Below are 21,863 nucleotides of genomic sequence, written 5' to 3'. Positions count from 1 at the left end.
GGTCCTGGGATGTTAGCGACTTTTGTAGATCGATTACTTTAACAGGTAGATATAGAAGTTAGCGAATTTTTCCCAGGTTTGATAGAGGGAACTGCAACTGCTATGGACTTCTCGTCCCGAAAGCGAATGAAGACAGGATTGGAGAAAGCCAACCATTCCGAGAACGAACCTCATCTGTTTAGGATAAAATCCTTCTCCGGGCGAGAATTGAACCCTCGTTTTTCCCAGGTTTGATAGAGGGAACTGCAACTGCTATGGACTTCTCGTCCCGAAAGCGAATGAAGACAGGATTGGAGAAAGCCAACCTTTCCGAGAACGAACCTCATCTGTTTAGGATAAAATCCTTCTCCAGGCGAGAATTGAACCCTCAAATTAGCGCTTACAGTTCGGGCGCGTCACCCTCCAATTTTCCAAAAGCTAACTAGGCTGGAAGGCTTGCACAAATCAGCTAGTCAGACCTATGTCAAGCCTAGAATGCCTAGTGGTCCTACTGATTGCCTATATTCCTATAGCTAGTTCGATTTGCGGGCAGGCTATGTTGGGGTTTAGAAACACGTTCTGCGGTTTAACCAACAGTAGTGCCAAATGCCAGTGAATTTCTTTCGATATGATTGTGATGGTTTTGTTATCATGTTTATATCATGAACACTCATAACTTGGGGCACGGTTCAATGGATTTCGTTCAGACGGGAAGTGGCGGCTTTGGGAAAGTGTTGAAATCCAGATCAGTGCATCAGTGGGAAGTTCCAATTAATTGGTTTTACCCGTTTAAACCTACCAAAAAATCAAAATTTAGACGCCTTGAGCAGTGTCCACACTTATGTTGGAAACGTCAGACAATAATATGTTGTAAAACATTGTTTTCTAATTGTGCACGTGATTAGAAACTGACCCAACACTTCCACTTTCGACATTTCCAACAAAAATTGGACGTGCGACAATTGCGTAGCCACCTGAAGCTGTGTTCACGGGTGTCGACTATGTGTGGACACGTCATGTAAAGCTGCGTCCACACATAGTGAAAAGACAGAAAAAACTCCATGGGACTCATGCGGTCATATCTCATACTGCTTTAGGCGAATTCCGGTAGTTGTGTAACGCCCACGGTCTAATTCTACACGATCAAAGGTCGTTGGACAGACCCTGTAATAGGTCAATGATATACGCCTATACGGTTGTCTGGTCGATCTTTCTTTCTAGACTGTAGTTCATTTTTCGTGATTGATATCCCTTTGATGGACATGTTGGTCACCAAATAAAAAGTTCGTGACCATTGAATACACCTTCTTTGATAGTTCGATAGTTATATTCTGGAATAGTCATGAAATTTGTCAGCGTCTCGAATTTTCTACAGCACCCGCGACAGCCAGTCGACTGTTTTTGAACATACCTTTATATTGTCAATGATTCTCCAAATACTCATAGCTTTATTTTCATTTGGATTGTTACCTATACGGTTGTCTGGTCGATCTTTCTTTCTAGACTGTAGTTCATTTTTCGTGATTGATATCCCTTTGATGGACATGTTGGTCACCAAACAAAAAGTTCGTGACCATTGAATACACCTTCTTTGATAGTTCGATAGTTATATTCTGGAATAGTCATGAAATTTGTCACCGTCTCGAATTTTTCTTACAAGTTCTTCCTCATGTCTTAAAGGATAAACCGTGTTGTGGGAGAGGGTATGCTGTAACCATGCGGAAAAAACCAAGGAGTAAACTTGTAACTTGTATTAAATTGCACAATTTCGAAATTAAATTGCACATATCTCATTTATCGCTCGCTTCAAGCCATAAGCAATTTGTAGCACGCAAAGTTTAGCATAACAAAAGCCAAACTGACTGACGCCATACTCTTCTGAACCAACCTCAGTGGTGCAGTTGTTAACGCGTTGGACTTTGGACCTGGAGGTTGGTGGTTCGAGTCCAAGTCCAGTCATAAAATTTATCTAGGTGTAATAATTGGGGAACGATATTAAATGTTTTTTCTCTCAGTTCTATGCGGTTTGAAGTCTTCCCTCTACCAGCTTGATGCGCTATGCTCTCCACTCCACTCTTTTTTTTTTATCTTAAACGATTTCTAACGCGTTGGACTTTGGACCTGGAGGTTGGTGGTTCGAGTCCAAGTCCAGTCATAAAATTTATCTAGGTGTAATAATTGGGGAACGAAATCAGTGGCTCTTTTTTTTATCCTAAACCATTTTCTTTTTACTCTTCTGATTGCAGGTATTTAGAGACGATGATGCACTTCCTCAAGGGTAACATCGGGTCCGGGTTGCTGGCCATGGGCGACGCTTTCAGACACGGCGGTCTGCTGCTGGCTCCTCCAATCACTGTATTCATAGGTCTCATCAGTTTATACAACCAACACATGCTGGTAGGTATGTTCTTCCTCTCTAACTTACACGAGGGACTGTCATCACGGTCGTTTGACAATTTTGGCAGTCAGCCACGTATGTAGATTATTGTTACTAGGGGCCCATTCCTGGTGTTGTAGTCAGAGCTAAAAGTGTAGCTACGATGCTCCCATTTGGTAGGTATGTTCTTCCTCTCTAACTTACACGAGGGACTGTCATCACGGTCGTTTGACAATTTTGGCAGTCAGCCACGTATGTAGATACTGGGGGCCCATTCCTGAAAAGTTTGGTGTTGTAGTCAGAGCTAAAAGTGTAGCTACGATGCTGCCATACTTTACTTCACACGTGACTTCTGTGTCTTACATGCTTGAGACTACAACTACAATACCGTACCTTCCAAGAACGAACCCCAGTAGACATCTATTAAATACCTATGTAGCTACGTTTTCTACAGTCGTATATGATTAAGGTGACCCTACGAATGACGCAAGATACATATGTATAACAAATCGGAGACATCATTTGAAATTCATGCACGTGACTTCTGTGTCTTACATGCTTGAGACTACAACTACAATACCGTACCTTCCAAGAACGAACCCCAGTAGACATCTATTAAATATATAGCTACGTTTTCTACAGTCGTATACGTATGATTAAGGTGACACCTACGAATGACGCAAGATACATATGTTCCCCATCCGTGGCACAAGCTCTGCTTATACGGATGGGTATACCATTTATATGAAAAATGTTTGTTATGAGTTTTTTGTCAATCAAATATAAATGGAAACTTGTTAATAGTTAATAATATAACAAATCGGAGACATCATTTGAAATTCAGAGAGCTTGGAAGTTCTCCAGCTCTCTGAGTTCCACTAGGTACAATTTGGGTTCCAGTAGGTACCACCTGAATTCGCTTCTGAAGCGCTTGTAATTATCATGTAAAAGAGCTCACTATGTAAAAATCCCGCCATTAAAGCCCAAAATTCCAGAAAAAATATCCTTTACAGACCAGAAAAATGTCTTTTTTGACTTGTCTTCCTTTCGTCTGCCCCCCTACAGGTGGTGAACTCACAGAAACTTCATGCAAAGCTAAAACTAGACGAATTTCCCGGATTCTCGGATACCATGGAGCTTTCATTTCTAACAGGACCAAGGCAATTCCAGAGGTTTACGGACACTATTAGGTGAGTTCGGAAAAAGTTTGTTCATAGACTAAAGGTGTGTTCACAACTACTCGTGCGTAGTCGACGACTATTTGTGGTCACACCTTGAGCTTTCGCCAGCTTTAATACCGGTTAATAGTCTCTTTACTACTGGATTTCAAGCATCAACTAATGGGTATAGGTATTGAGGTTAACCAAAAGCTGATCAAAAGCCTTTTGGTAAATCTTTGCTTCAGTTCGATCTAGCTAGATCTTAAATCCTCTAGATCTAGATAGTCTCGATGTCGGATGATAAAACCGGATATTACTCTTATTAAAGTGAAGTACATGACCATAACTTCTTATTATGTAATGTATTCTTGATTTAATTCATTTTTCATAGGTATTTCATTGTTATTTTCAAGATAGTGATTTTGTATTTTCTTTTTACTTTCATTCTTATTGTCTTTTCGTAGTCTCTTTACTACTGGATTCCAAGCATCAACTAATGGGTATAGGTATTGGTTATTGAGGTTAACCAAGAGCTGATCAAAAACCTTTTGGTAAATCTTTGCTTCAGTTCGATCTAGCTAGATCTTAAATCCTCTAGATAGTCTAGATCTAAATAGTCTTGATGTCGGATAATAAAACCGGATATTACTCTTATTAAAGTCCCTCTGTCAAACCTCTAAAAAAAAAAAAAAAGCTGAAAACAGCCACTTAGCAACTTTTCCGATGTGGACACTTTTACTCTCGGACTTAAGAGTCGCATGTTGAACTAGGGATTTGTTGGTCCTTTTATGGACGTTCTACAAACATGCAGCTGTGCTTGCGCAGATCCCAAAATGCCTCTTAACATGAGATTGTAGGGTTGGGGTAAGACATCTTTTTGTGAACGATTAGGTAATTAGTTAAACGTATTAAATCTGTTCCTCTGTTATCAACCTAACCCCGAAGGGGTACGTCATGAAACTCTGACAATTCTGATTAGTGTTAAAAGTCCAAAATTCCCCCTTTTGCCGAACGCATTCTCAGAAAGCTGTGGCCTCATGGTGAGAGCCGCCCTTGTTCTGTAATACATATAATTAGCAATAATTTCCCTGTGTCTCGAAAACGGTTCGTCAGCTCTTTCAATCTCGAAATAAGTCGGCCCTGATCCAAATACAATATCACGAGCCAGAAGCGTGCTATCAAATCAATGAGCGCTATTCATTGGAGAACACAGATCATCATTATTCATCGAGAAATGATCCAGATTAGCTTGGTCCGGAGAGGTAACTAATTCGCCAAACAAAACGGTCGATTCAGAAACGAAAAAAATCTACCATCTGTATAAAATTATAAATATTTGGAAACTCTGGACCTCTTCTCAAGTTCTCACCTTTTTTATAGCCATTTGAATGATTCTCTACGTATGTATTTGATGCTATTTCATCTACGAGTACCTACGTATATTTATTTTGTATTCCATAGCTTACAAAGTTGTGGTTTTCTGGACTTCAAGTTGGCATGTACCTCGTTTTGTACTGGACGTTACTGATCTAAATTCCAGACCCGTCTTCAGCAGATTGTCACAATTCAAGATTATATTCCAGAGAGCCATTGCACATAAGGATATTTGAATTTTCTGCGTTCAGTTTCTTTGTCGTCACTCATTTGATTTACACAGACCAGTATTCCTTAAACTCTGGATTAACTGAAAATTCTCTGTTGTAAGTTCGGGCAAAAGGATTACGTAGTAGAGAATACCTCAGGCATTAACTTTGCCAAGAGATGACCTTCACTCCCATAGATCAGAGGCTATTATTAGACCATGTGAATCTGGCCAAAAAGATAAGATGCCTTGGGAAGCAGATCAACAAATTGTCCAATGATTCATCAAATCATCTCCCAATATCCGATCAGATAGGTAGTTATCAGCAAAAAATTGAGCACATTTTCCTCATGTATCAGGACCTTAGCCAGGATTTTTTCCAGGGGGCCCCGAGAGACCAAAGAGTGATGCTCCAAATTTTCAGAGTCTGGCCTAAAGTGAAGGAGCAGAATGAAGCTCAAGGGAAGCCCGGTCATTGACGAATTGATACATTGAATCTTTTCATTCGATTTTTGGTATTCAGTATCCCATTAACTGTGTGGGAGGTTTCTAATAATCTGGTTTCATTGCGGAAATCGAACTCCAGAATCATTGCAACTTGATGAAATGATGGTTCAATTAGCAGACAACGATTTCATCATTTTCTCAGGCTGACAGACGGTGGAACACGCCTACTTCTCGCCCTATTAGTATTGTGCATGCATTTTCCGAACTAATATTATGCGTGAACCTTTGCCAAGTCGTTCAGCGCCTTAGACAACAAAGATTCTATGTCCACTGAGTACAAGCCTTCACTAGCTACACTAACCGCCCACCAGCTAACATCTCTATCTCTACTCTAAAGTACCTACAGAGTAAAGATCACAGCATTGTCACTGGCGTCTGGCGTGTTAATCTGGACTCGAGTACTCCAATTAGATGGATAATAATACCTAATTGCCTAATATTCTACGAGTATTTATTTATAATTGTACTTCTATTATTATCTCCCCTCAGATGTTTGTAGAACCCTCGTGTCTTTTGTTTAAACAGGTGATGGTTGATCATGCTTGGTTAAGTTTTAGGTGGAAATACAGGCTATAGGTTTAGTTTTGAACTTGAATAGTGCAGACATAAACATACTCGTATGTTAAGTTAGAGATTTGGGTGGTTATGGGATAAGCTGAAAACTTGAACAACATGTGTAATTGTGTAGCCCCTACAAGTCTTTACTCAAGGGGACATTACTTGCTTATTATTACAAGGGGGTCGTGCATGCCCTACGTTTACTTGTACCTGGTACTGTTATAGGTATACTTTTAGGTATTTCAGTGTAGGGCAGACATATCAACTTGATATTTGTATGTGAGGAAGGGATATGATATATCCCAACTGTCAAATTGTGCCATTATTGGTCAACAGTTCTCTTCTCGATTCACAACCTTGCTCTTCACCAGAAACTTTCCTTGTATTCTCTGAAAGTTAAGTCCAAAATCGAACTGACATTACGTCAGATATGATGGTAGAAAAGACAGGAAATTGGAGCAAAAGAAGACAATCATCTCATGCAGTTGGTTTCCGAGAACGAACTTTATCTGTTTAGGATGAAATCCCCCCCGAGTGGGAATCGAACCCGCGACATAGCGTTAATGCACTTTAAGTGTGTACCTTGTACAACTGTACATACTAGTAACTAGTACGTCGATCGGCAGTGTACATACTGAATTACTGTTGCTTAAAATGTAGCAAAATAACGCAGTAGGTAATCCGTCCCTACTGTCACCACCCTTCCGGTAAATACGTTCTTTTTCGCCAAAGAGCCAGGTATATTACGAAACATTTTACGGTTTTCTTCACGAGAAGTCAATTAGAAATTCGCGGCCGTTTCACGCACCGTTGCGTTCTAAAACTGTAGATACGAAATTGCGAATACAGTAGGACCTCGATTATAATGACCTAGAAGTGATTTATTATTATTATTATTATTATTATTATTATTATTATTATTACTATTATTATTTCTAAGAGGTTTGATAGGTAGAGGGAACTGTAACTGCCAGGGTCTTATCGTCTCGAAATCGAAGAGGGAAGGAAGACAGGTTAGGAGAAAGCCAGCCGTTCCGAGAACGAACCTTACCCCTTCAGGATAAAATCCGCCCCGAGCAGGAATCGAAGCCGCGGCCTAGCGCTTACAAGGCAGACGCATTACCAACCAAGCTAACTAGGCTGTCCCTCTCAAAGTAAATTTTTGAAGCTTCCGCAGAAAGCACATCGCCACGCGCAAGGTACACCTTGACTCGCTACTCTGCCAATATGTAGCCACCTTGTTACGTCACACGTGACCTGCCTCCGTAATCGATCAATCACTAAAAAAATTTGGAACCATACCGATTTATTTCGTGGAAATGATGCCGCTTGGAATTTACGGGCACTATCACAAACACTCCTCCAACGAGTGATAGTTGACCTAGGGGTCCTAGGGGACGCTAAGCCGATGCCAATTTGGAAACCGGGCCAAATCAGAGCAATAGTAAAGTTTTGTTACGGTAGTGTTCCTTAGGTAATGGTAATAGTTTGCCCTTAGCATTCGACTAGCATCAGTGGGTTAGTGTCACCACAGGAGCCCATCAGTAACCAGTAACACACATTGTACAATATATATAATTCAATAGCCACCGATTTATTTCGTGGAAATGATGCCGCTTGGAATTTACGGGCACTATCACAAACACTCCTCCAACGAGTGATAGTTGACCTAGGGGACGCTAAGCCGATGCCAATTTGGAAACCGGGCCAAATCAGAGCAATAGTAAAGCAAATATTTCAATTCCATTACGACTTCAACCAAAGCGAAACCATTTGGCGTATTTCAACTGTTTCAGGCCTGCTATGTCGAAATTCACTGTATCATTGTTATTTGTCATTGTGTTTCGGCCTTCCAACAATTTATGTAAATCACACGTGTCACATCAGGATTGCTTCACGTTACGCAAATATGAAATATTGCCAGCGGTTTACCACTTTTAATTTACCGCTCTCTAATTGCCAAATGACTCCCGTGAAATCCTTTCGGTTTTGTTCATTAGGGTCCTATTCTTTTCCAGAGGCCGAAAAAGTTCACGTTGCACCGGTCTTAACCAAAAGTTTCGTGTCGCATCCTTGTCACATTTGACAGCTACATACCAAATTTCAAATCTCTAGCTCTTACCATTCTTGAGATATTTTGTTTACAGACAGACAGACACACAGACAGACACACACACGGACCAATGGCTGAAACATCAAAAGTTCACAAAATCTGTTGTTTTGCTCCCCATTGTCAATTAGTATTCTTTATTGCGTGTTCGTGGGTTGTGGGTCACAGAATATATCGTGTTACAGAGTTTACCGACATATTTACATTGCATTTTGTCGGTGTGAGTAAATTTGACATGGTTTGTTTGTTTACCAAAATCTACCTCACAACCTTACAAGTATTAGGTATAGTACATTTGTCTGGTCTTGGGTCTTAGGAAATCTCAGCCAGATCAAGATTCAAGAACACACATTTGCCTCCTTAAAAACACACACTTTATGGGTCTATTCAGCAAAGAAGAATCGTTCAAAAGACATTCATCCCAGAAAAATGGCCCTCGATTTTCAAAACCCATTTCGAGTAGGAAAAAGTATACCAAACTACCGAAACTGTTCAGGCAAGAACATTCAAGTCCCGAGACTTCTTATGATCTGAAGTCTAGTCTTCTGGTTTCTAGCGTACAATCTTTAGTGCCCATTCTTCTTTATTACATACTCAGGATCCAGGATCTCCAGAAGTCTAATATCTAACTACCTAGCCTTACTAGAAGGAAAACGTGAGACGCAAAATTTAAGATCCAAAGTCCAAACCAAGACACACGGGGTTCAGTGCCTACTTTGCAAAACATTGCGCTGGTAAGACAACCTAGCCAGCAGTCAGCGAGTACCAAGTTCGAGATCATTAACCTTGTCTGGTGGCGATATAATACTTTTGACAGTGCCGGACGGTTCTTTTGCTTGGGGGATTCTTTTGATATCTCATAGATGGTGATAAATGGTGGAGCTCGTCGATTTGAATTTCAATCTTGATTCATTCTTTAAGGTGTGTCCACACACAGTCTACCGGCCGGCGCGCGTCGATCGATGTCGACTGAACCGTCCATACTGTCTCGTCAACATAGATTCACCTCGTCGATTGACATCGATCGACAGCCAGTCGACTGTTTTTGAACATACCTTTATATTGTCAATGATTCTCCAAATACTCATACATAGCTTTTTTTTTCATTTGGAACCGGTTATTTTTCACAATTACCACTGTCATTGGTAAATGTAAGAAATAATTCTATAAAACTCCGGTCTACCTGATAGTGTGAGTGCTCATCAGTTACAAGGTAAACCTGACAGGCAGACTTGTTCAGGCGTACCTGTCAGGTCTACCTGATGGTGAGTGGCCGGCCTCAGGTATCTTGTAGACTTGACAGGCGGACTTGTTCAGGCGTACCTGTCAGGTCTACCTGATAGTGAGTGGCCGGCTTTAGGTTCAACCAGAGACAATCACCACATTATATCATTAGGTTACCAAGTTCACCTGTGTTGAGACTTGGGTGCTTCTGTGAACGATAGACAGAGAGGCGGGCAGTGTTGTGTTCAAATCCACAGGACAGAGGATGAACAGGGCGCTGTATTTCATGTTCCAGTTTTCTCGAATCACCTGGAATAAGTCCAGAAAATAATTTAGAAGGATCATAGAGGGTCTGAATGGGGGACTTTTAACAGAGGGAGAATACCAGCCTGAAATTTCCTTTGCTAAAGAAATAGCAAAGGTTGAGTACGAAGGGGAAAGGCGAAGAAGAAGAAGAAGAAGAAGAAGAAGAAGAAGAATGTAGAAGGATCACCAAAAGCTACAGTAGTTACGCTAGTTAGCTCGTCTGCCTTGGAAACACTAGGTCGCGGGTTCGATTCCCGCCCGGGGAGAACTTCAGTCTCAACAGACAAGGTCGAAACGGCTGACCTTCTCCTATCCTGTCCGCCCTCTTTCTTTGGTTTCGGGACGATAAAACCTCCGCTTTACAGTTCCCTCTATCAAAAGAAAAGAAAAAATATTAGAACTGTTCCTTTCTGTTTTGAAATATTTGGATAGAAGGCTTGAAGCCTTAGGCTTCAACACAGAAAAAGAGGCCGTGATTTCAGAGAGGTTTAGAAAAGTAGTAGCCTTAAATTGCATGCTGTACCATACCTGACATAATAGATGTAAAACGCTCTTATCTCTGATCACAGGGAATGATTCAATGAATAAATGACATTGTTGTAGAATATTGTTTCTGAATTAGGTGAAATTAAAAAACACTAAAAAGTGCAGTAGTGACGTAACAACGGAGATTTGTGACTTCTAGATTTTCTAGTCACACGCGAGGGAAATGGTTCTTTTTTATGACACCTACAACTCGACTAATAACTTATGGCACTTTTACTATGGTTATATTTAATTTATAATTATGAAATTATGTACTTTATGGTTAAAATTATGTATTTTATGACGCCTAATGGGATCGTCAATTGCGGGGGGAAAAGGCTCCTGACTACAAAACGGGGTACCTACTTGTTCAGAAGTCACGTCAATGGAAAATTGCAGAAAAAAGGAGCTGTCACAAATGAGTAGTAAAAAGTGTTATTATAGGGTTAGGTTAAACACAAAAAGGAGCTTTATTTTTTCATTGTCGTTGGCTTCTGAATAATAACCCAAAATGAGATTCACTTTAAATTTTAAATGCATTATTTATTATTGTAACGGAGATTTGTGACTTCTAGACTTTCTAGTCACACGCGAGGGAAATGGTTCTTTTTTATGACACCTACAACTCGACTAATAACTTATTTTGCTTCTGTTTTTCAGGCGGCTTGTTAAAATGTTCGTTATAATCACTCAGCTGGGATTCTGCTGTGTGTACTTTGTATTCGTAGCTCAATCATCTCATCAGGTAAGGCGATTTTTTGATTGGTTTCTCATCCTTTCTTGGTACTTTCGTAGAAATTGATAACCGATGAGCAAATTTTTGATAGTTTTTCCTCTACAATTACCTGAAAAGGGCTAATTTCTCTGTCGCGTATAATACTCTAGTAGCGCGCTCAAACTTTCTTGACTTGGCGGGGCGGAGAGCTACCACGCTCCTTGATTCCAGGGAAAGATAATACTCTAGTAGCGCGCTCAAACTTTCTTGACTTGGCGGGGCGGAGAGCTACCACGCTCCTTAATTCCAGGGAAAGATTTTTTTTTCCAGTTATTTTGCTTCTGTTTTTCAGGCGGCTTGTTAAAATGTTCGTTATAATCACTCAGCTAGGATTCTGCTGTGTGTACTTTGTATTCGTAGCTCAATCATCTCATCAGGTAAGGCGATTTTTTGATTGGTTTCTCATCCTTTCTTGGTACTTCCGTAGAAATTGATAACCGATGAGCAAATTTTTGATAGTTTTTTCCTCTACAACTACCTGAAAAGGGCTAATTTCTTTGTCGCGTATAATACTCTAGTAGCGCGCTCAAACTTTCTTGACTTGGCGGGGCGGAGAGCTACCACGCTCCTTAATTCCAGGGAAAGATTTTTTTTTCCAGTTTAGGACAACTTTCGTTAACTTATGACACTTATGTTGAGTTACATCGAGAAAGGTGTCAAAGAATGGGCCCGATACCTGTGATTAAATCCACCCTGAAATGCCTTTCCCTTTCTGTGGAATCAGGTCATTTAGTACATTTCCCAATGTCACACTAGTCACGGGTCTTTGTCACTTTTTAGATTGGAGTATTGGAACAACACCAATGTCAGACATAGGTGTGAATGAAGTCTATCATTACAACAAATATATGCACACAATGCATATTACAAAACATATGCACTATTACAATGCATGTACTTGAACATGAACACATAGGAGACAAAACAATGTTTTGTTAACCCTTTCGTGTTTCGCTGCTGTGGGCAGCTATCCAAAGCATGTTTGAGAATAGAATGGAAAATACCTGCCTTGTTTGTTCTGCCACTATGCCAGAGAGAGAGTCAGGAGAGTCTCAAAAATAGAAGCAAAGTAACAAACAATGAGTTGAGGTGACAGTAAATAGCCCACATCGCACAATAGAGCACAAATTTACAACAACAACTAATAACATAAAAAATAGAAGCAAAGTAACAAACAATGAGTTGAGGTGACAGTAAATAGCCCACATCGCACAATAGAGCACAAATTTACAACAACAACAACTAATAATAACATGAAAATTAGAAAGTAACAATAAAAAGAACATTAAACATAAAACGGAAAATGGAAATTTTAGTTGTGTTAAGCATACCTACTTGAATGCTCGTTGCTCGTCACCGTCACAAATGTAGTTTCCTAACACCTCTGCAAAAATATCCCTGACTTGATATAGGACTCCAACCACTAACCTCAGATCCAAAGTCCCACGCGTTCATTGAGGGCTGTTTGGATCTTTCTTACTTTACTTTCCGTGTTCGGATCACTCTATTGTCAGGTCTTATTCTTATGTCATATTGCCACTCTCCGTTGCGTTGGTTTGATAAAATGGTTAAGACACTAACCGTTTGAACCGAATTTTCACATGTTAACCATAGGGTTAACTCGATCTGGTTACTGCGTAGTAGAAGTTGAGGATGAGCAAGGCTTTGTCTAAGATTTCAATGGCAAGACAACACAATGGAATACTTTGTGCTCAGACGGATCTTAACAGACATGTGACTAACTGACTATATGTACCTACAAGATATGTGAATGACTATCCGTACAAGATAATTATGTGAGTGTACTCAGCATAAGAAGTACTTGAGATTAGGAGTTCCACTAGAATTTCCTTCAAGTTTGAGTCATTACTGGAGTTCGAACTAAAGATCATTTCAGGATCCTCTCACGATCCTCAAGGCTTCCTAATCGTAAACCAATAAACTTAGGTATAACTACATAATGTATAAAGCTGTGTCCACATATGGTCGACGGCCGTCCATCAACGATGTCGACTGAAACCGTCGACACTGCTTCGACAACATAGTTTCATCTCGTCGATCGATGGCCGGTCGACTATGTTTGGACACACCACAGTGCCAAGCTGTCAAGGGTTTTCGGCGCGAACAACCTACTGTCCTAGTGTTAAAGAGCCTAAATCGCTTAAGTCTTGTTACAAGACTTGTGACTCTTGTAAGCCATAGGAGATCTTAGTGGATTTTGTAAAAGTGGGCTACGAGAACTCTTTAAGCTCTGACTCGGAATTTTAATCCACGAATCAGACACGTTTTCATTAGAATGTGATTACATCGAATCAAATAAAATTCTGAGCGCACTGCAATTCTGAGTGCGCCAGCCCCAGTTCCAGTAAGCACGCCTATGCATTTACCTTCGGGGGTTTGGTACACAAGCAAGGGGTTCTAAAAGACATTGTCCCACCTATTCAGCGGGTTCTTTCAAAAGAGAAGCCTCGTCGCCTCTTGTTTAACATAATTGTGAGCTCTGAGATTTTGCTTATGTACCGGGTTAGGCTATGCTTGCATATTTTTTTCCACAGTCCTAGCAACCCTAACCCGGTACATAACCACAACCTGAAGACTCTTTTCAGATGCCATCAGCATATCACACATTTTATTCTCCCATTCCTCTCCTGTTTCAGATCTGCCTCGCGCTGGACATCGACTACAAGCTCCACTATCACATGGCCATCATGTTAGCGCCCATCTTGTTCACAGCCATGATCCGCAATCTCAAATACATCGCGCCCATCTCGGCCGTAGCCAACTTAATCATGGGTTTGGGCATCGCTGCTATCTACTATTACATTCTGCAAGACTTGCCACCCGTTTCCACGAGAAACTACGTGGGCCATATTCAGCAGATTCCTCTCTTCTTCGGGACGGTCATCTTCGCTTTCGAAGGCATTGCTTTGGTGAGTGAAGATTTTCGTAGATTCGTATAAGCTCAACCCATCCTTTAGGGCTTTTTACCCCTACACCTAACACCTAAGCCTCAAAGTGAGCTTTTTGTGTATGAGTGAAGATTTTTGTCACCAGAAAGCTTCAAAAGAATGTTTAGGTAGTTATTGTGTACTTTAGCGTGTGCTATCCAGCAAATTTGGGACTAAGGGATCGGCCTTGAATCCCATCTTGGGCCATTCAGCCCCATTGAATTTTCCTTTGTTAGGGGGTAAGAGCCCGTTCTCAATTGTCTTGAGTTTCGCCCGATTTTTTCCCCGAATGTCCCGTAGGCAATGTAATTTAAATGAGAGTGTTCCCACTACACACGACACGATTTTTTTCCGAACAACAAGTCGGAACAGGCTCAAGGAGAGAACTGAACTTCAGCTGAAGTGTCAAGTGTCCCATTTGTGTAGTTCAATCCGACACGTAGGGATTCAAATTGTGGGTCGACCGTTCGACTAATGCCTCCTTTTCTCTCCCCCAGGTCCTGCCTCTGCAGCGTGAAATGAAAAAGAAGAAGAACTTCAACTCGTCGTTTGGAGTTCTGAACATGGGTTCGATTCTCATCATCGCTCTCATGCTGTCCATGGGATTTTTCGGCTACCTCAAGTATGGCGAGAATGTGAAGGGGAGCATCACGCTTAATCTGTCTGACCGAAAAGATGATCCGTAAGTACCAAGTTCAGAAGGTCCCTTGTTCGATCTCCACCGTCGACAGAAAAATTGTTCTCATTTTTCGATTTCAAATATTTCAACGGGTTACTCTCTGGTGTTATCGTGTTGACCAAGCACTTAAACGGGAAACGGGAAGTATTTTGTATCTTTTTTCACCCATCTGATGAGAGGCATACTACAGGATGGACATTCTACGACACAAACCACGTGCGTCTAATGTAACAGTTGCTTCATTTGATACGATATAATTTTAATTTAATATTGGCAAAATTTCACTTGTAAATCGGGAACTTCTACAATCTTCACCTAATATTAACAGATGTATTTTTCATAATCAGTTTCTTGGCAAGAAAATCTAGTACGAGACTACAAGCTTTAACACCATCCTTACACTCTTAAGTCTCTTACACTAGCTCTTGAGAAGTTGAGCTCTTAGCCCGAACACCTGTGCATGTCCCTTGAACTCTGATGCCTGAATAAGGCAACTTGACTTTCTAGCAGACGGTTCGTGGGTATCCAAATCCAAAGTATCTGTATTCTATTGTCTAGTCTAGGTTTCTACATATTTTTTGCAAGCTGGTCATGCAACTTTGTGCCGAGAATTTCAGCTGGTTTTTTTCCTCGTTTCGTCTTTTGAAACTAGTTATTTCCTCCTCCTTTTCTTCTTCTTTTAGATGAGTTGCTAGCATGCCTACTTGCCTAGTCATGGAGATCATTACCTTACCATCAAGATACCATATCATTAAGCCGGCCACTCACCCCCAGTTGTACCTGACAGGTACGCTTGAATACTACATAGAGGCCCCACCCATATTTATAAAAAAAAAAAAAAAAAAAAAAAAAAAAAATGCATTTCAGTATGCAGTAATTTCCTCTTTGTATAACCTATGTAATGTTCTTTGTTTTGTCCTTTCTTCCTTCTATTACTAATGGTGGGTTTCACCAGTGACTTAATCAGAGATTTCACTAATGGGAGAATTTTCAATCATCCAAAAAGGAGCTTTTAATTATCCAAACAGGAGTTTTTAAAAACTCCTCCTTTTTGGATAATTAAAAACTCCTTTTCGGATTATTAAAAGCTCCTTTTTGGCCGATTAAAAATTCTCCCATTAGTGAAATCTCTCATTAAGTCATTGGTGAAATCCACCATTAGACATTTTGTTCAGGCATTTCATAGAATTCCTTGGGCGCTCCTGCCACGAACGCTTTTAATTAAACAAATTTTTCCTGTAACTATAAAAGTAAGAACACACAACTATCACGTCACGTGATCTCATGGAGAGAGTCAGAAAGATGTGCTTCAAAGTTCTCCCATGATGTGGTGCGTGATTTCGTTCACGATAGCTACACTGCCCTCACGTCACTTGAGCTTCTGACCCCTCATGAGCTCACGTGACGTGAGAGTAGTGTGTTTCTACCTTAGCAGTTGTAGTTCCCTCTGTCAAAATCTCTTAAAAAAAAGTTAATAAAGTTACGTTTACCTTTCACTTGCAGACTGGCCCTGGTTGTCGTAGGCTCCATTGGTTTCGGAATCTTGTGTACATACTCTCTGCAATTCTACGTCCCCGTGGCCATCATTTGGGCCGAGCTGGAAGAAAAGTACGGCCCCTTCAAACATCCGGCCTTCGGTGAGACCATCCTAAGAGTCTCCCTTGTCCTCCTTACTTGTAAGTATGAGACCAACATAAGTCCCATTACACTTAGCTGTACAGTGGCGTGTATATCTACTTTTCCGGGAGTTTCTTGCAAGAGATTGCGCCTGGGCCCCCCTGGATCAATAGATTAATGGGGGTGTGTGGACATTTAGTCATCCCGATTCAAAATGGCAGCACCTCAAAGTTATGACTCTTATGCCACGCTGATCCCGTACAAAGGACGGGTCAACCACTAGTAGGTAATAAAGTTACGTTTACCTTTCACTTGCAGACTGGCCCTGGTTGTCGTAGGCTCCATTGGTTTCGGGATCCTGTGTACATACTCTCTGCAATTCTACGTCCCCGTGGCCATCATTTGGGCCGAGCTGGAAGAGAAGTACGGCCCCTTCAAACATCCGGCCTTCGGTGAGACCATCCTAAGAGTCTCCCTTGTCCTCCTTACTTGTAAGTATGAGACCAACATAAGTCCCATTACATTTAGCTGTACAGTGGCGTGTATATCTACTTTTCCGGGAGTTTCTTGCAAGATTGCGCCTGGGCCCCCCTGGAAGTATGGCGAGAATGTGAAGGGGAGCATCACGCTTAACCTATCTGACCGAAAAGATGATCCGTAAGTACCAAGTTCAGAAGGTCCCTTGTTCGATCTCCACCGTCGACAGAAAAATTGTACTCATTTTTCGATTGCAAATATTTCAACGGGTTACTCTCTGGTGTTATCGTGTTGACCAAGCACTTAAACGGGAAACGGGAAGTATTTTGTATCTTTTTTCACCCATCTGATGAGAGGCATAATACAGGATGGACAATGGACATGCTACGACACAAACCACATGCGTCTAATGTAACAGTTGCTTCATTTGATACGATATAATTTTAATTTAATATTGGCAAAATTTCTAAAATCGATATCTACAAATTTCATTTTCACTTGTAAATCGTTCCCGATTGAACTTCAGCTGTTGTTGCAGACAGAGATGCAAGTTCCCTTCTTCTACAATCTTCACCTAATGTTAACAGATGCATTTTTCATAATCAGTTTCTTGGCAAGAAAATCTAGTACGAGACTACAAGCTTTAACACCATCCTTACACTTCATCCTTACAGTCTCTTACAACTAACTCTTGAGAAGTTGAGCTCTTAGCTCGAACACCTGTGCATGTCCCTTGAACTCTGATGCCTGAATAAGGCAACTTAACTTTCTAGCAGACGGTTCGTGGGTATCCAAAGTATCTGTATTCTTTCCTTTGTCTAGTCTACGTTCCTACATATTTTTTGCAAGCTGGTCATGCAACTTTGTGCCCAGAATTTCAGCTAGTTTTTTTCCTCGTTTCGTCTTTTGAAACTAGTTATTTCCTCCTCCTTTTCTTCTCTTTATGTTAGAGATGCTAGAGATTTTGTTTCAACTCATGTAAAAAGAAAAAAAATGCACTTCAGTATGCAGTAATTTCCTCTTTGTATAACCTATGTAATGTTCTTTGTTTTGTCCTTTCTTCCTTCTATTACTTAGACATTTTATTCAGGCATTTCAAAGAATTCCTTGGGCGTATCTGCCACGAACGCTTTTAATTAAACAAATTTTTCCTGTAACTATAAAAGTAAGAACACACAACTATCATGTCACGTGAGCTCATGGAGAGAGTCAGAAAGACAAAGAATTCCTTGGGCGTATCTGCCACGAACGCTTTTAATTAAACAAATTTTTCCTGTAACTATAAAAGTAAGAACACACAACTATCACGTCACGTGAGCTCATGGAGAGAGTCAGAAAGATGTGCTTCAAAGTTCTCCCATGATGTGATTTCGTTCACGATAGCTACACTGCCCTCACGTCACTTAAGCTTCTGACTCCCCATGAGCTCACGTGACGTGAGAGTAGTGCGTTTCTACCTTAACAGTATCCCTCATCATCTCATCAATTGGTACCCGGGTGGCTCCGAAGTAGAGGATGCCCTGCCGGACGGGTGTTGTGTATCTTTAAGAGTTATGAACCATCTCACCCTGTATCTACGAAGTTGAATTTTACAGATTTGTTAACGTAAATACCATTTATAATGCAAACCGCATTGCTCCAGTCATTTCTAGTCACTAGTGGGTGATAGGGAATACACGTGAAAAATTGAGGGATACCTATTCGTACAATATAGGAATCGTTCTTTGGAAGCGAGCATTCACAGGCTCTCACAAAAAAAGACCGTGTCCGAAGTTACGAGAAGAAGCTTTAAAGCTCGTCGATTTTGTTGTGGCTCTCAAATTGTACGAAAGGTTTAGCTCACCTCTAGGATTCGCAACTAAGATTGCAATATGTAGATGCTCATTGTGACTTTAAAAATGATCATCTTAAATAAAATTTCTGAGAAAAAACGTATGAATTCCAATTTTCAACAAATTGACTAGTGTAAATCCATTGAAGAAAAGATCCTATGATAGGTGAGACCATCCTAAGAGTCTCCCTTGTCCTCCTTACTTGTAAGTATGAGACCAACATAAGTCCCATTACACTTAGCTGTACAGTGGTGTGTATATCTACTTTTCCGGGAGTTTCTTGCAAGAGATTGCGCCTGGGCCCCCCCTGGATCAATAGATTAATGGGGGTGTGTGGACATTTAGTTCTGAATGTGTCCCTATCCTATGATTGCGCATACACCAACCTCTGACGGAGAGTGATGGTAATAAAATTTTCAATTGGTGACTGGTGTAAATCCATTGAGGAAAATATCCTATGATCCCGCTTACACCAATTTAGTGAACGAAGGCATCCTAACTTTCGGATCATCGGGTAGATCAACCATGAGACTACCAAGCGGCTGATTGCCTACCTCGGATTTTTGTAACTTGATATTGTGAGAGTAATGCCTCGTACTAATCGAAACACAAAGTAGAAATAGTTTATCTACGAGGCGCTTTGAAATCACGACACAATACCTGATGAAATCTGGTCTGTGGTAACTATCACTGCTGTTCAGGTATTGCAGTTAACCACTGCTATTTATTTTACTTGGGATGTGAAATTGACCACAAAATCCATTATGATCCGTACCTAAACCCTGAATATGTTGGTTTAGATAAGGGTTTAATGGGAGTGCATACCTAACTGCTAAGGTTTTTAGTGACCGGTTTTACCCTCCATTTGGCGACAGTACCCGCTTCCTCACCCAGCCTGAGTGGGACCGGGAAAAACCAGCAGACAATACCTGATGAAATCTGGTCTGTGGTAACTATCACTGCTGTTCAGGTATTGCAGTTAACCACTGCTATTTATTTTACTTGGGATGGGAAATTGACGCACAAAATCCATTATAATCCGTACCTAAACCCTGAATATGTTGGTTTAGAAAAGGGTTTAACGGGAAAGCATACCTAACTGCTAAGGTTTTTAGTGACCGGTTTTACCCTCCATTTGGCGACAATACCCGGCTCCTCACCAAGCCTGAGTGGGACCGGGAAAAACCAGCAGCATGCTATGGTCACTTCTCCGAATACCAACCACACCCAAAGATGCTTAACCTCGTCATTTGTCTATCGTTGTGGCTGGTGGAGTTTGTCAGATGTTGACCAAAATTTTAGGGACAGATTTTGTGAATTCCGTAGGTTTTAGAGGTATTTTTGGTCCAAACCTAATCTATCTCGAAACTCTTCCTTCGCTAAGGAGAGGAGAGATAGGTAAACGTTTCGATGAACATGGTCAAAGCAAACTTGTTTGGCCTTCTTTTAAAGAAAAAAATGTCCCATCCCGAGAAAATAGGTCACCTTGCAACCCAATTCAAATTGCATCAGAATTCTCGTATGAATTTAATTAACAATAAAAAGCTCAAATGGGCATTCACAGACGCGACACCTCATTCATATGAAGGTACGTGTACTTGAACATGAACACATAGGAGACAAAACAATGTTTTGTTAACCCTTTCGTGTTTCGCTGCTGTGGGCAGCTATCCAAAGCATGTTTGAGAATAGAATGGAAAATACCTGCCTTTGTACTTGAACATGAACACATAGGAGACAAAACAATGTTTTGTTAACCCTTTCGTGTTTCGCTGCTGTGGGCAGCTATCCAAAGCATGATTGAGAATAGAATGGAAAATACCTGCCTCCCTAATCTATCTCGAAACTCTTCCTTCGCTAAGGAGAGGAGAGATAGGTAAACGTTTCGATGAACATGGTCAAAGCAAACTTGTTTGGATGTTTGGCCTTCTTTTAATGTCCCATCCCGAGAAAATAGGTCACCTTACAACCCAATTCAAATTGCATCAGAATTCTCGTATGAGTTTAATTGACAATAAAAAGCTCAAATGGGCATTCACAGACGCGACACCTCATTCATATGAAGGTACAAATTGAAAAAGCAGACGACAGGAAACAATGAACTCGATTCATGTTGATATTTCGTCAGCATCTTTCCTTATCTCTTATAATTCAATGACTTATATCTCAATAGCTATAAATGGTGATCTTATAAAGCATTTGTTATCTGACATGCCCTAAATACTTTGATTGAGTCTTTTTAGGCAATGATGTCCCATCCGGAGCCTTTGCCCAAAATAAATTGGACTCGATTGCCCGTTGATGTGACATTGATTGATGTGACAACTTCTCATACTTATATCTCAATAGCTATAAATGGTGATCTTATAAAGCATTTGTTATCTGACATGCCCTAAATACTTTGATTGAGTCTTTTTAGGCACTGATGTCCCATCCGGAGCCTTTGCCCAAAATAAATTGGACTCGATTGCCCGTTGATGTGACGTTGATTGATGTGACAACTTGTCATGTTGTGACAAAACTACAATGAAACTCTCGAATCTTTATTCTTGGGAACAAATAATTGCTTGGATTCAGCATTATTATTGGCAATTTATGCTACATTTTTAGAATTTTACCGCATTACTCAGAATATATCCCAAGTTTCGTCTGATATGAGGGGAGATGGGCCAAAAATAGATTCGAAATGGTTTCGCTTAAGTCTTGTTACAAGACTTGTGACTCTTGTAAGCCATAGGAGATCTTAGTGGATTTTGTAAAAGTGGGCTACGAGAACTCTTAAGCTCTGACTCGGAATTTCAATCCACGAATCAGACACGTTTTCATTAGAATGTGATTACATCGAATCAAATAAACTCTGAGCGCACTGCAATTCTGAGTGCGCCAGCCCAAGTTCCAGTAAGCACGCCTATGCATTTACCTTCGGGGGTTTGGGACACAAGCAAGGGGTTCTAAAAGACATTGTCCCACCTCTTCAGCGGGTTCTTTCAAAAGAGAAGCCTCGTCGCCTCTTGTTTAACATAATTGTGAGCCCTGAGATTTTGCTTATGTACCGGGTTAGGCTATGCTTGCATATTTTTTTCCACAGTTCTAGCAAGCCTAACCCGGTACATAACCACAACCTGAAGAATCTTTTCGGATGCCATATCAGCATATCACACATTTTATTCTCCCATTCCTCTCCTGTTTCAGATCTGCCTCGCGCTG

The 21,863-nt window shown here is 40.7% G+C and overlaps 1 protein-coding gene across 1 annotated transcript in view; it reads left to right on the top strand.

Annotated features, from left to right (window-relative positions):
• LOC103510331 (proton-coupled amino acid transporter-like protein CG1139) overlaps positions 1–21,863 on the top strand; it is a 58,170-nt gene that overhangs the window by 16,674 nt on the left and 19,633 nt on the right. The window contains exons 2-8 of the mRNA XM_026824372.1: positions 2,226–2,376; positions 3,422–3,546; positions 11,396–11,480; positions 13,761–14,033; positions 14,549–14,733; positions 16,234–16,367; positions 18,822–18,860. Coding sequence (XP_026680173.1) covers positions 2,226–2,376; positions 3,422–3,546; positions 11,396–11,480; positions 13,761–14,033; positions 14,549–14,733; positions 16,234–16,367; positions 18,822–18,860 — 992 coding nt within the window. The remainder of the gene's footprint in view (positions 1–2,225; positions 2,377–3,421; positions 3,547–11,395; positions 11,481–13,760; positions 14,034–14,548; positions 14,734–16,233; positions 16,368–18,821; positions 18,861–21,863) is intronic.

The sequence above is a fragment of the Diaphorina citri genome, unplaced genomic scaffold (genome assembly GCF_000475195.1).
Source record: "Diaphorina citri unplaced genomic scaffold, Diaci psyllid genome assembly version 1.1 scaffold26, whole genome shotgun sequence".
NCBI lineage: Eukaryota > Metazoa > Arthropoda > Insecta > Hemiptera > Psyllidae > Diaphorina > Diaphorina citri.
The sequence above is the reverse complement of the archived record's forward strand: the minus strand, read 5'-3'. Positions and strand labels throughout refer to the sequence as shown.